The sequence below is a fragment of the Halichoerus grypus genome, chromosome 5 (genome assembly GCF_964656455.1).
Source record: "Halichoerus grypus chromosome 5, mHalGry1.hap1.1, whole genome shotgun sequence".
Classification (NCBI taxonomy): Eukaryota; Metazoa; Chordata; class Mammalia; order Carnivora; family Phocidae; genus Halichoerus; species Halichoerus grypus.
In genome coordinates, this window is record NC_135716.1 from 118,414,610 (window position 1) to 118,427,084 (window position 12,475).

The window sequence follows — 12,475 nt, forward strand, 5'->3', positions numbered from 1 at the left end:
CCAAAGAAGGAGCTAAGTCCAGCAGCACAGGTTGTGATGGCTCTTTATCTCCATACAAGGGAATGTTCCAGCCCAAGGCACTCTTCAGCAGTTGCTCAGGGGTCAACAAACCACTCACAACTGCCTTTCCCAACACTTACCTATCTCTTACCAGCTGTGTTGGCCAAGTTATTGAACCTTGCTGGGTTGTTCCCTCATCTGTAAAAGAGGAAGTAGTAATAATAATGACAGTAGGAATACATACTTTGTAGGGTTTGAAGATTAAATAAGATAATGAATATTAAAAAAAAAAACAAAAACCTGTTAGTATTATTCCTAGCACATAAGTGCTCAGTAAATGTTATCAAAAAGTCAAGGACCTGAACTTCAGTCTGCCCCCAGTGCTATGTTTTCTGGGTGGGAAGGAAGTAGTGACATTCACTTATCCACTTCACAAACATCTATTGACTGTCTTTTATGCATCAGACACTATTCTAAGTAACAGGAATTCAGAGATGAATAAGAAAAATTAAATCTCTTCTGGATGGTTAAGATGCCACTAAACGAATAAATATATGTTGTGGTTGATGAGTACTTTGAAGAAAAATAAGGCAAAGTAGGGTGATTTCAAATGAGGAAGAGCCTTTCAGAGAGGCTGCCCAGGAGATCTATGGGGAGGTAAGAGATGAGCAGAGGCCTGAGACAAGTGATAGGCAGAGGCTTGAGAAGCCTGGGGAAGAGTGTTCAAAGCAGAGGGAATAGAACCTGCAAAGGCCCTGAGGGAAGAACAAGGTGGGGACATCAATGGGAAGAAGCTGCCAGCAAGAAAGACTGAAAGTAAATGGCAGGCAAAAGCCTGCACTGTAGAGCATCAGAGGTCATGGTAAGGACTTTGGATTTACTTTGGAATGTGTTGGATAAGGATACAATAAAAATGATTTACAATTTCAAAAGAGAATTCTGGCTGCTTTCGAGGGGATAAGAACAAAAGGATTCAAATAGGGGCTCTTTCCGCAGGCATGGAAAGAGCTGATGGTTATTTGGGTTAAAGTGGTGATGGAGGAGGCGAGAAATGTTTTGGGGGAGAGTTTGAAGATGCTGGTTAGACATGGTATGTGAGAGAGAAAGGGGGCTTTGCCTGAGCAGTCTGGTGATTGGCTAGGGGATTACTGAGGTGGGGACACTGGAGCAGAAGCAAGTAGGGGGTGGAAATCAGGAGCTTAACTTCGACAGGGTGAGTTTGAGATGCCTGTTAAATGCCCAAATGCCAGTATGAAGTAGATCATTAAATGTGCAAATCTGGAGCTCAGGTGAGGGGTGATGTTGAAGATAGAAAGCTGGGGTTCATAAGCATATAGGTTGTATTTGAAGTCATGGGACTGGATGAAATCATTCAAAAAGTGAGTATGGATTAAGAAGAAAAGAGGTCCAAGATGGAGCGCTGAGATACCAGCACAGAGGTCAGGAAGAGGAGGGCATCCTGTGAAGAAGGCTGGGAAGGAATGGCCATATCCCCACTGATGGTAGCAGATGCTGAGTCCTAGGATGGGCTCCTTTCTGGCCCGCAAGTCCCATGGCCTCATCCAGGCCTCAGACCAATGCAGCCTTTGCCACAGCCAGCAATAAATTTAAAGGGATTAATACAGAATAAACTTAGGGCATTGTAATACTCAAGACATATTCATTAAATAGTATGTACGAATGAATGAATAAATGAATATTGACAGATTTAATTTTATTCCTCTTTAAATATTTACAAACCGTTACTTGCATTTGATTTTTCTCCCTGGAGAGAAGATTGCATTTGCTTCATTTTAAGGTCTGTCAGAGGCAATTTTTGCTAAAGCCAGAAATTTTTTCTATTAGCTTTGATGGCTTAAACCTTCCAGAACTTTATAAACTAATAATGAAAATATTTGGTTCTTAAATAAAGGGATGTGCAAAGTTTATATCTTACAATTTCATTGAATAAGATATTAGAGGTACCATCTACTAATAATATGCATTTATTCATTTCATTATGAAACCAAAACTTACATAATACTTACATGTGCAGAACACACTCTTAGCTTTGTGGAGGATCTGGTAATTGATACTCCAGTAAGAACAGTAATGAAAATTAGTATTAATATGTATCAGGTACAAAGGACTTTACATGCATTTCCTTGTTTTCATGATTCTCCTAGCATCCTGTGAGAATGAGACTATTGTTACGTGTTTCATACAACATAAAAATTCATAGACCACATTCTTGTGGTCTAATGATTAGAATTAGGCAGAACTGAGATTTGAACCCAGCTCTGTATGATTGCGGAGCTTGAACTCTTGCTCACTCTGCTCTGTGACCCCTTTTCATGAATCATCATCATCATCATCATAAATATCAATTTTACTTATAGCATAAAACAGAAAACATCATACAAGCTTGGCCAACATAAGCATGTGTCTCCAACCAAAACAACATCGCAGTGAAATTCTGGAATTCAGACCGAAGCTGGAGGTAATCCCATTCAAGTTTCTATCAAAAATGGTAACGTTTTCTGTGACACCTTCTGGAAAGCGCGAGCCGGAAGGTGGGGACATGGGTCTCTGGACGAGGCGCAAGCAGCACACGAGGAGGGGAGGTGGGGGGACAGCGCCCCAGGGAGGACCAGAGCGGCAGCTCTCCCGCGGGCAGGGTCCAGCCGCAGCAGCCGCAACAAAGTCGCAGGCACAGGCAGCCTGGGTATCCCCGCCGCCTCCCCAGCAAGAGCAAAAGCAAACACTCTTGGAAGAAAACAAACCGCAGCACAGAGGGTCTTGGGCAAAACGAGCCGTAGTACGGAGAGCAGGGACAGCCGCGGTGCAGCGTCAGCAGCAGTGTGCACGGCGCCAGCCAAGCAAACGCGGTCAGGGGCGGGGAGGGGGGCAAGGGAAATCCTTGGCGTCCTTACAAAGGCAAGGGACTAAAGTTGGTGGTAATCGTGCCCCAGTTCAAGGATTGAGCTTCACATATCTATTTGCAATATGCTAGAGAGGTACTGTATCTGAATCTGTGACTAGTCACTGGTCGTGTTTTAATGAGATAATATATATATGTATTAAAGTGCATTGTGGACAGCGACATGGCAGCTAAAAATAATTACTTATACTGTTGCTGTTAATGATGTGATAGTGATCACAAATATTATTAGTATTTAAAAGCGTAATTTAAAAACTCCATACCAAGGAGACTATTGGTTATTTTGCCATTATTAATTCAATATGTAATTTAAATGGGCCCTGTTTCCCATCCTTTTGGATTCTGTGAAAAGTCACCATATGGTAAGGTTCTGACCTCGTGAGGATAACCAACTGGACTTTATCTAATAAATCTGAGCTCAGTGAGGCTAATCATTCTGTTTGTGATTCCATTGCTTTGCCCCCTTCCTTTGCTTTCCATAATGATTCTGCCTGTTGTCAGAATTCTTAACATGATCATTTTGTTGCCCATTACTAGCTCTTTTAGTTTTTTGTTAGATGGCATTTAATGAGGCTTCAGTTTTGATTATAGAGTGGATACTTTTAAAAAATTTTATTTGGCTCTGTTTCTCTGCTTAAAATTACAGCTGTACGGTGTCCTGTTTCATCAAGCGGTATCATCCGTAGCTGATTTCCCTTTGCTCAAAGATTCCACTGGAGAGCTACCAACTAAAATTCAAATTGTCCCACAGATATAAGACAGGTCTTATTCCTCAGTGAATTCCAATTCTGAAGGAACACGTCTTCCATTGATGAAGAAAGCAAGCAAGCCCTAAGCAGGATCACCCAGGCAATAGAGATGGGACTCACGGAATGTACAGTTATGGCCACAGCTGTTTCTCGTTCATGCTAGAACAGCTCATGACACTTTTTTTTCTTGCACTGGAAAGGGACATTAAAAAAAAACACACACACACACCTAGGAGCCAGGGTTAGAAAACTTAATATTTTAATCAGAATTTTCAACTATAAGAACTTTAAAATTGGTTTTGAAACAAAAACAGTATGCCATAACATTGCAAAATACTCTTATTGCTTAGTAAAAGCACACTATAAATTATAAACTGTTTTCTACACGTTTGATGTTATATCGCGTAAAAGCCCAATTATTTCTGAGGACTTGGTCTTCATTCAAAATAAGAGATAACACCACCAAAGTTTTAGAGACAACCCCCTGATGTACACATAAACTGTCAAGGAAATATTTGCAGACTGTCAGAGGCATTTCTGTCCATTCTATGAAAAGATTTTGCATCCTAGTGTCTTCTTGAAGTTTATTCTGGTTGCTTTTGGATTAAAAATGAGAGCTGTGAAAAGCAAAGAGAGGCAAAGCGGCCCTAGGAACAGCCCCCAGAGCGTCAGCAGTTCCAGGGACACCTCTGTCCCTGTTGGTCCCCGCTGTTTGGCAGCAGGTGAGTGGACACCTTTTCGGCGCTGTCCATGCATGCAGACAGAAGCCATTTTAAAGTGTTAGGGTGACAGGTTGTCAGCTTTTTTCCTAAACTACTCTAATTGGAGTACATGAGGACACATTGTCTCTGAGTCTCTGCATGCAAGATGGACTGGCTCCAGTAAGATAGGATTTCAAGAGATGGATGTAAAGTCCTTTCTACATTAAGCAAATTGACTGCATGCGTACAAGACGGAAGAGAACCGGTTGAACAATACTTCTGTCAAACAGACGTAGTAAGAGGGTCATGAATTTGTTACGAGCCAAGAGGTATATCGCTGCCCAGAAAGCTAAGATGTCATTACTGCCCCCAAAGCACTAAGGCATGTCAACTCATAGGAGGTAACAATTTTGCCATCTGCTGCATTGGCCGGATCATGCCTGAGCTGGAATGCACAGATTAGCTGTGCACCATGTCCTTAAAGCTCATCAAAAAAGGTTCCCGGTGGATGGTGAAAAGTTTGAAAACTATGTTATATGAGGAACAGTTGAGGGAATTTGATTTATTTAGTCCAGACAAGGAAAAATTTGGGAAGCAGAAGAGGAGGAGATATTGGTTGTTCATCTTGAATACCTGAAGAGTACCTTGTGGAAAAGCTATTGGAGTTGTTCTGGAGGTCCCCCCAAAGGAAAACCCAGGGCCAATTAGGGTAATAGTAGACAATTTCCAGCTCAAGGTTAAGAAGCTTTTTGTAATTATTACTTTCCCTACAGTAGGCTGGGCTGCTTACTCAGTGGGGTGGTGACCTTGTGATACTGGAGGACCCCAGTAAGGGCTGAACACTACTGAGTATGGGAGGGGAAGATGGGTGTAAGGTGGGACTCTGAGAGCTTCTATTCAAAGTGTGGTAAGAATGGCCCCTGGAGATTCTGGGAGCTATCCTGGCCTATGCTGCACACTCTTATGGTAGAGTCTTGGATTGTGTCACCCTAATGGTGACTGTTTTCTCCATCGCGGCAAAGCTGACTGTAGTCTTGTTATCTAATTTAAGTCACCATCTACCAAAATAACACTGCTGTGTTGCTGAAAATGGCCCTGGGTTGCTGTGTTCCTCCATCTGAACTGATGATTCTTGCTCAAGGGCAGCGAGGGATGGGGATCCCAAGCATGTGACCGGCCTGAGCCTTGCTCTTCTCAGCTGTGGGATGGAGACTGAATAGCATACTTAAGATCGTGGCCTTTGGAGCTACACTGCCTAAGTTCAAAGCCTAGCTCCACACCTTACTATCTGTGTGAAAGTGTTATTTAACTTCTGGTGCCCCTTCATCTGTAAACTGGAGATGACAATAGTTGAGTCTGTCTCATGGGTTGTTGTGAGAATTAAGTGAGCAAAGGGGTATTACCTACTTTGAACAGAGCCCATTGCTATTTTTATATTCCATGTGTAACCTATCTGCCCCAAGCCGACACCTGTCCCCTTATTTTCAGACAACCTCCTCCTGTTCCCCCCCTTGACCCTGAATTCCTGAGGCTCCTCTTGCAGTTCTGGAACATTTTGAGGATTTCTGTGGTTTAAATTGGGTTGTTTCTCAGCTTTCCCTACTGTTGGGGTATGGCGTACTTACCTCTCGTGTTTTCCAGCTTCCAAAATTATGTTGCTGTCACCTCCTTGTCCTTATGGGCTTCAGTTTTTATTGTAGTTTAAGCACGAGATGAAGCAAAATTAGATGTTTGTATTTGACAAGATGGAAGAGCAGGATAAAAAGTTAGAGACCTTAAAGTGCTGTTTTTCAAAGCTAGGAGGGCACAAGATACCACAGAGATCAGGGCACTTGTGACAAAGCCTGATTAGGACACTAGGAGGTGGAATCTCTAAAAAGTAATGAAAAAATTTTAAAAAGATTATAGTAAATGATGATAAGCTGCATGTCTTCTGACCCTTAATACAAAGGAAAATTTTAAATAGCAATTGCCCTTGAAACTTTTAGGAGAAAACTTGCATTCTCTGTCCCTTGAATTTGTAACTCTCATCCTGTCTTTAAAATGTAACACTCCAGGTGATAACCAAAACATTGCCCACAGGGACTAAAGAAAGAAAAGGTGGGGGAAAGGCTTTTTCAAATACAGACTGCTGAAAATGATAAGGAAAACAACTCTGTAGGGAGGGAAAGGAGGAGAGGTATGAGAAAGGTATAAGGAATGAAAATACATTTTTACTGAGGGGAAAAGTAAAAGCAATATTGTCCTAAATTGAGTTTGGTTTTTTAGAGAGGAAAAACGTAGAACAAAATCTGAATGAAAAAGAAAGTTGTAGAAGGTTTGTGAAGGGGAATCTTTGGAAAGGAATTTTATGGGTGGTCAGGACTGATGAAGATTGGAATAAATGAGTTTAAAAAGTACACTGGTATAAGATTAAAATGTGGTTTTCTCTCTATTAAAAAGACAACATTTTCTTGTATTGTTGGTCTGCTCTTGATAAAAAATTATAAACAAAGTTTTATAATGAATTAAATTAAAAAATGATAAACAAAGTGTATAGTTAAATTAAATTAAATTAAAAACAAGGTTTGTAGGTGTTGTCTTTACCAGGTTTATAAGAAACTCCCATCAGATCTTTAACCATGGCCATTTTTAAGTCTGTCACTTGCAGAGTTGCTGTTTTCCTCAGGAGATTCATGGAAAAGACTTGGACAAGTACAGGTTTCTGGTAACCAGGATCAATCTGCCTTCATGTAGGAGGGATGATAATAAACCTTTTAAGTACTCCCCCAAGGCTACCTGCATAGCCCCACAATCTGTCATGGGATGGTGGCTGGGACCTGTCCCTGTTCTCCTTCCTCACGTCAGTAAAATGTACATCAGTGGGCATAATGTTAACATGCAGAGATTTGCCTCTGCCATGGGACATCTTACAGGCTCTGCTGGGGACTCTGCCAGGGAAAGGAGGGGCAGTGAAGCCACAGAAAAGTCAAGGCCCAGGCACTGCCGTGAGGTTTTGGGTATCATCTGGTCGGGTAAGACTTAACGTTGTCCCAAAAGTTATGATTGATAAGGTACAATCCTATCCAACCCCTAAAAATGTGAAGGAGGTGCAAGCCTGTGTAGAGATTTGGGGGTTGGGGAGGACTTTTCTTCCCTACCTGGCATAGTGCTTCCATCTCTTATTCTGCCGGGTAAAGAAAGGGCACACGTGGGACTGGGGATCAGAGCAGCAAGCTGGTTTTGAGAAAGCAAAAATACTAGCAAAGCCGATTAAAGCTCTGGGCATCTCCCAAATAGGGCTAACACTTGAGTTAAATATGTCCGTGACTCCAAAGATACGGGTAGACAGAGGGGAGAGTGCCCCTAGGGTTTTGGTCCCAGTTCTGGAAGGGGACGAAACCCAATATACCCCATAGAGCAGCCGCTCCTAGCAGGGTACACAGCGCTCCCCCCCAGGTAGGGCCTCTCCCACTGCAGCCGCTGGGTGGAGCTGAGTGGTCTGGCCAGTGATCACGCAGGAGCCCTGACCGTTAACCCTTTACACTGACAGCTGGGCTCTACCAAAGGGATTAGCTCTATGGCTTGGACAATGCGAGGCCAAGGGGTGGATGATTACGAATAAGCCCTTGTGGGGTAAAGATGTGTGGGAAGACATTCGAGTCCACCTGCAAGATCTTGTCTGAGGCAGGCCTCTCTGTTTTCCACGCCACAGCTCATGAGGCACCGACCCCCCGGCAATCGGGAAGCTGATGCCCCACGTCAGGCGCAGGCCTTAGCTAATGAGCCTTCGTAGGGACAGCAGGTTGGGTGCACAGAAAGAACGGCCATCACAATGCCCGGGTGGGATGGCATTTTGTCAATGATGCCAAGTTGCCCTTGGAGTACAGTGACTTCACTAAGGAGGGAACAGGCTGTCCTGTGTGTTCTAAACAGCTCCCAAGGCAACTGCTGGAAGAATCTGGGGCCATTTGCTGCAGTCCCCAACCGCTGAAGAACTGGCAAACTGATTATATTGGCCCCCTCCAAGTGAAGAGTCCACATATGCCCTGGTTTGTGTGCACACTGCATCTGGCCTAACCCAAGCTTTCCCTTGCCGCTGCGCACGGCAGGCTGCCGCCATTAGGGGATTAGAGAAACTGAGAACTATGTATGGGTAGCCTCATCAAATAGATAGCAACTGGGGAGTCACATTTTGAAGGTCATGATATATAAGACTGGGCAAAAAAAAAAAAAAGACATCAAATGGAGGTTTCACCTCCCCCATGATCCATAAGCAGCAGGGTTGGTAGAGAGAAAAAATATTAACACAGCAGATTAAATTAATAGATAAAACCACCTTCGGCAGGTAGACTAAAGTACTGTCTAGGCTTTAATACGTTTGAATAATCAGTGAGTAGGACCAGTTGCCCCATATCCCAGACTGGGGACCCCTGACAAGGCCCCCAACACCAAACAGGTGTGGACGTGACAGGAAACAGCCCTTGCTCCAACTCTCAACCATGGGTCAGCATGCCATGCTGCTGAGAACACCAAGCCCCGTCATGCCTGGGAAAGGAATGATCTACTGGAATTTGCAATGGGGCATGCTGACAGGGCTGGCGAGTTACTTCACATTCCTGGGTGAGGAGGGACTACTCATTCTCCACTGGGATCCATTGTCCTGCTGCAAGCTGGACCTGTTGAAATGCACTGTGCCTGAAATGGAACAGACACATTGAGAGAGAGGAGAAGGCAAGGGTCCTATTCTGGCATATCCTGTCCCCAGTCTGTCTCCTCATGCCTGACACTGCTGCCGCCCTGGCCAACATGCACAGTATGCACAACTGAGGCAGACTCCTAAAGCTGCCAACCTCCCTCTCTCCTCAAGCCCAGGTGGGCACTGTCTCCCTGGTACGGTTACTGGCTACAGTCTTCGTTCCCTCCACGGCCTTGGAGGATGGTACAGCACGTGGAGAAACCCTGGCTGAATTCAGTCAGCAAGCCCTGAATGATAGCCAAAAAAATCTGTCCTTACTGAGCACTGAAATGACTCTAATGAGAAAAACTGTCCTCTAACATAGGATGGCCTTGGACATTATTCCTACCTCACAGGGAGGCACCTGTGCCATTATCAAAACTAAATGTTCTCAGCTCCTACCTAATGAGTCTGCTAATGTATCATCCTTATTAAATCACAGGAAGACACAGGTGAATGCCCTGAGTGATCCAACTCCCAGCCTAGAGGATTTAATAAATTGATGGTTTGGATCCTGGGGCTTTTGATAGAAAGAGTTGTCACTAACCTGGGGAATTATTGTCTTCATCTGTGTTTTCTCTTACGTGTACCTGTATCGTCACTATGGCATCTGCCTCCAATGCCCAGATAGCCACCAAAAGAGCCACCTCCATGTTAATGAAACCCCTTGCTGACCACTCAGGGCTCATTGTGGAAGAGGGAGGCACATGAGATTGTAAGAACTGGTCACCAGGGGTGGAGTGTTGGGAGTGTCATCAAAAAGACATGACCGCCGATTGACCTGTGAGCGCTCTGAGGCTCCTCACCCCTTCGTCTGTCCTTGGAATGTGGGTTCCGCTGGCCTTTCCTGCTCCCAAGGGCTGCTCCAAGGACATAGCCTTGAGATGGTGATGTAGTATTGAAAACACCTGCACGACCTATGTGACTGAGCCCAGTTGGGGCCCCTTTATAAAGCTTTTTAAGATCTGGAGGGCTGCCGCTCAAGACAAGCCTCGTATGTAAGCTCCACTGGTCTTATTAAAACGGCCACCTGCCAACCTGGAGTGACCTGCCTCTTTCTTCCGTCTCTCCCTGCCCTCTGTGTGCGGGGGCCAGTTTCAGAGCACACCAGGAAAGCTCCCGAACCCCCTCCCCCATTCCAACCATGGTGCTCAGTCATCCCTATCCAGGTCCCCTACTTCTCCATTTGGGGGGCCCCCTCCACTTTCAAACTGTACAAGGAGTACAAAGGGCCATGACACGAAGGCAGGTGCAGAGTGTTGAGGGGGTATAAACGGGACTGATGATGTTGACTTGATTGAGTCAACAGGTCTGCTGGGGGCCCGAGGCACTGGCTTGCCAGGGCAGGTGTTCAAGGCAGCCTTTCTCCTTCACCCCACCTTCTTGTCCCCATTGGCCAAGACTGCCCAGCCCTTCCTGTGTCAGCCCCTCCCAAGTCCGCTCTGCCCCGAGGCAGGGGCCGCCTTGCTGAGAGTCTCCACCGGAGCCAGCAGGTGGAGGAACCCGCTCCCGCCGAGGAGTGGCTGCCGTCATGTCCCCGCCGCAGCTTGGTCGCCTGTGCCTCCTCGCCCGCCTACCACATGGCGTCCCTGGGCTCGCTGTGCTGCTGCTGCCATTCTGGGCAGGGGCCCACTGCCCTTGCCAGGATCCAGCGTTGTGCCAGCCCATCACCCAGCACCGTGACTTCGAGGTCAGTGCCTCTCCCTCGCCCTTTCGGGTCTGGTCCTTATGGCCTGGTAAGAAGTTAGAGTAAAACTCAGCCCTACGAAGAGGTGGTGTGGGTGCAGTCACCAACTTTGACCACTCCCTGAGGGCCTCTTCATGGATTCCTTCGTCGTGTGATGAGGAAATTCCGAGAGGTTGAGGCAGGTGTTCAAACCCAGGTCTGACCCCCAAAGGCAAGGTCCTTCCATTGCCCTGCAGTGCCTCTCGGGGGGCACTCTGGACATACTAGCAAGGAGGTAGGATAATGAGGTATTTCCTAAGTAGCAAGTTCCACCGTTTTCTAAGAGAATGAATATTTAGCATCAGAGAATCTCAGCACTCCAACACAACACTGGAATGCAGAATGTTCTACTTACCTTTGCTTTTCCCTATCTACCAGCCCTTCTTTTAGGCGCCTCAAAACAATCCAAGAAGGATGGTAAAAATAATTCTCCTTGTACCCACCTAACAATTTATAAGGCTTTGGGGAACTTTAATCAAACACCCTTTCACAGGCAATGTGAAAACCACCTGACCCCTAGAGTTTGATGACTACAACAGGAGTTGAAGGAGGAAAGGCTTAATCCTGTGAAAAATAATAGACGGAAACCTCCTTTAACTTTTTGAGGAGCCTCCATACTGTTCTCCAGAGTGGCTGCATCCGTTTGCATTCCCACCAACAGTGCAAGAGGGTTCCCCTTTCTCTGCATCCCCACCAACATCTGTTGTTTCTTGGGTATTAAAGAGGGCCTTGTTACGATGAGCACTGGGTGTTGTGTGTAAGTGATGAATCACTGAATTCTACTCCAGAAACCCATATTGCACTGCATGTATGCTCACTAACTAAAATTTAAATTAAAAAAAAAAAAAGGAAGGAAACTTCCTAAAGTAATGGTCAGGAGGCCAGGCAGGGGGAGCGCTCACCTCCTCCTCAAGTACAGACCCAATAGGGAAAGCAGGGGTACTTTGCAGGTGGTGCTACTTTACTACCCTAACAGGGAGAAGAAAGGCTTTCCTCCTTTCTGGCAACAGCCCAACCAATGAGACATCGTTACAACTTAGCCAATCAAAAGCCACTATACTTCAAACTCCCAGTTTACTCCAACTGATGTTTTGTTTATAACAGTCTTCCTAACTTCCCCTTTTCCTCCAAAAGGAGTGTTTTTCTTCTTTGTTTCGTGGTTTTGCTGTAGCTCGTTTGTCCTGGTTTGCAATTCTCTGCTATTCCCAAATAAACACTTCTTTCCTGGTAAAATAGCTGACAGCTTTTTTTTTTAAGGTTAACATTACTTAGTGATCAGAAGTGGGATCCAGAGAAGATCCCAGCAGCTCTGGGGCTGGTAAGCAAACAGGTGCTGGTACCCACGGAGCCTGTGCTCATTGCTTTCTTGCCGACCCTGGGGTTTGAGGGTAAGTTTTGTTCCGGATTTCAAGCTCCATGCTTTGTGTTTGAGTTTTCCAGACATTATTTGGGATTTGTTTTAAGGCCGTGTTTTTGTTTGTTTTCTGAGAGTACTCACTTGGGCCCTTGGTAGGACTCCTGTCTGGAACTGGACTGTTCCTACTGGAACTGTGTTGGCCTTTGGTCTGATTCCTTCTGGAACCAGGCTGTTCTGTTGAAACTGCTGTTTAGGAATTTTTCTCTTTAGAGAAAAACCTTCAGGAAATGGGATCCCAGTCATCA

The 12,475-nt window shown here is 45.2% G+C and overlaps 1 protein-coding gene across 11 annotated transcripts in view; it reads left to right on the forward strand.

Annotated features, from left to right (window-relative positions):
* CTBS (chitobiase) overlaps positions 1–12,475 on the forward strand; it is a 63,385-nt gene that overhangs the window by 20,813 nt on the left and 30,097 nt on the right. For 10 of the 11 annotated variants that reach the window (XM_078072831.1, XM_078072821.1, XM_078072828.1 and 7 more), the window contains 2 exons: positions 2,379–2,479; positions 10,397–10,777. In XM_078072831.1, the coding sequence (XP_077928957.1) occupies positions 10,619–10,777 (159 nt within the window). In that variant the 5' untranslated portion in view covers positions 2,379–2,479; positions 10,397–10,618. Of the gene's footprint in view, positions 1–2,378; positions 2,480–10,389; positions 10,778–12,475 lie in introns of all 11 variants that reach the window. The other variant, XM_078072829.1, reaches the window with a different exon arrangement.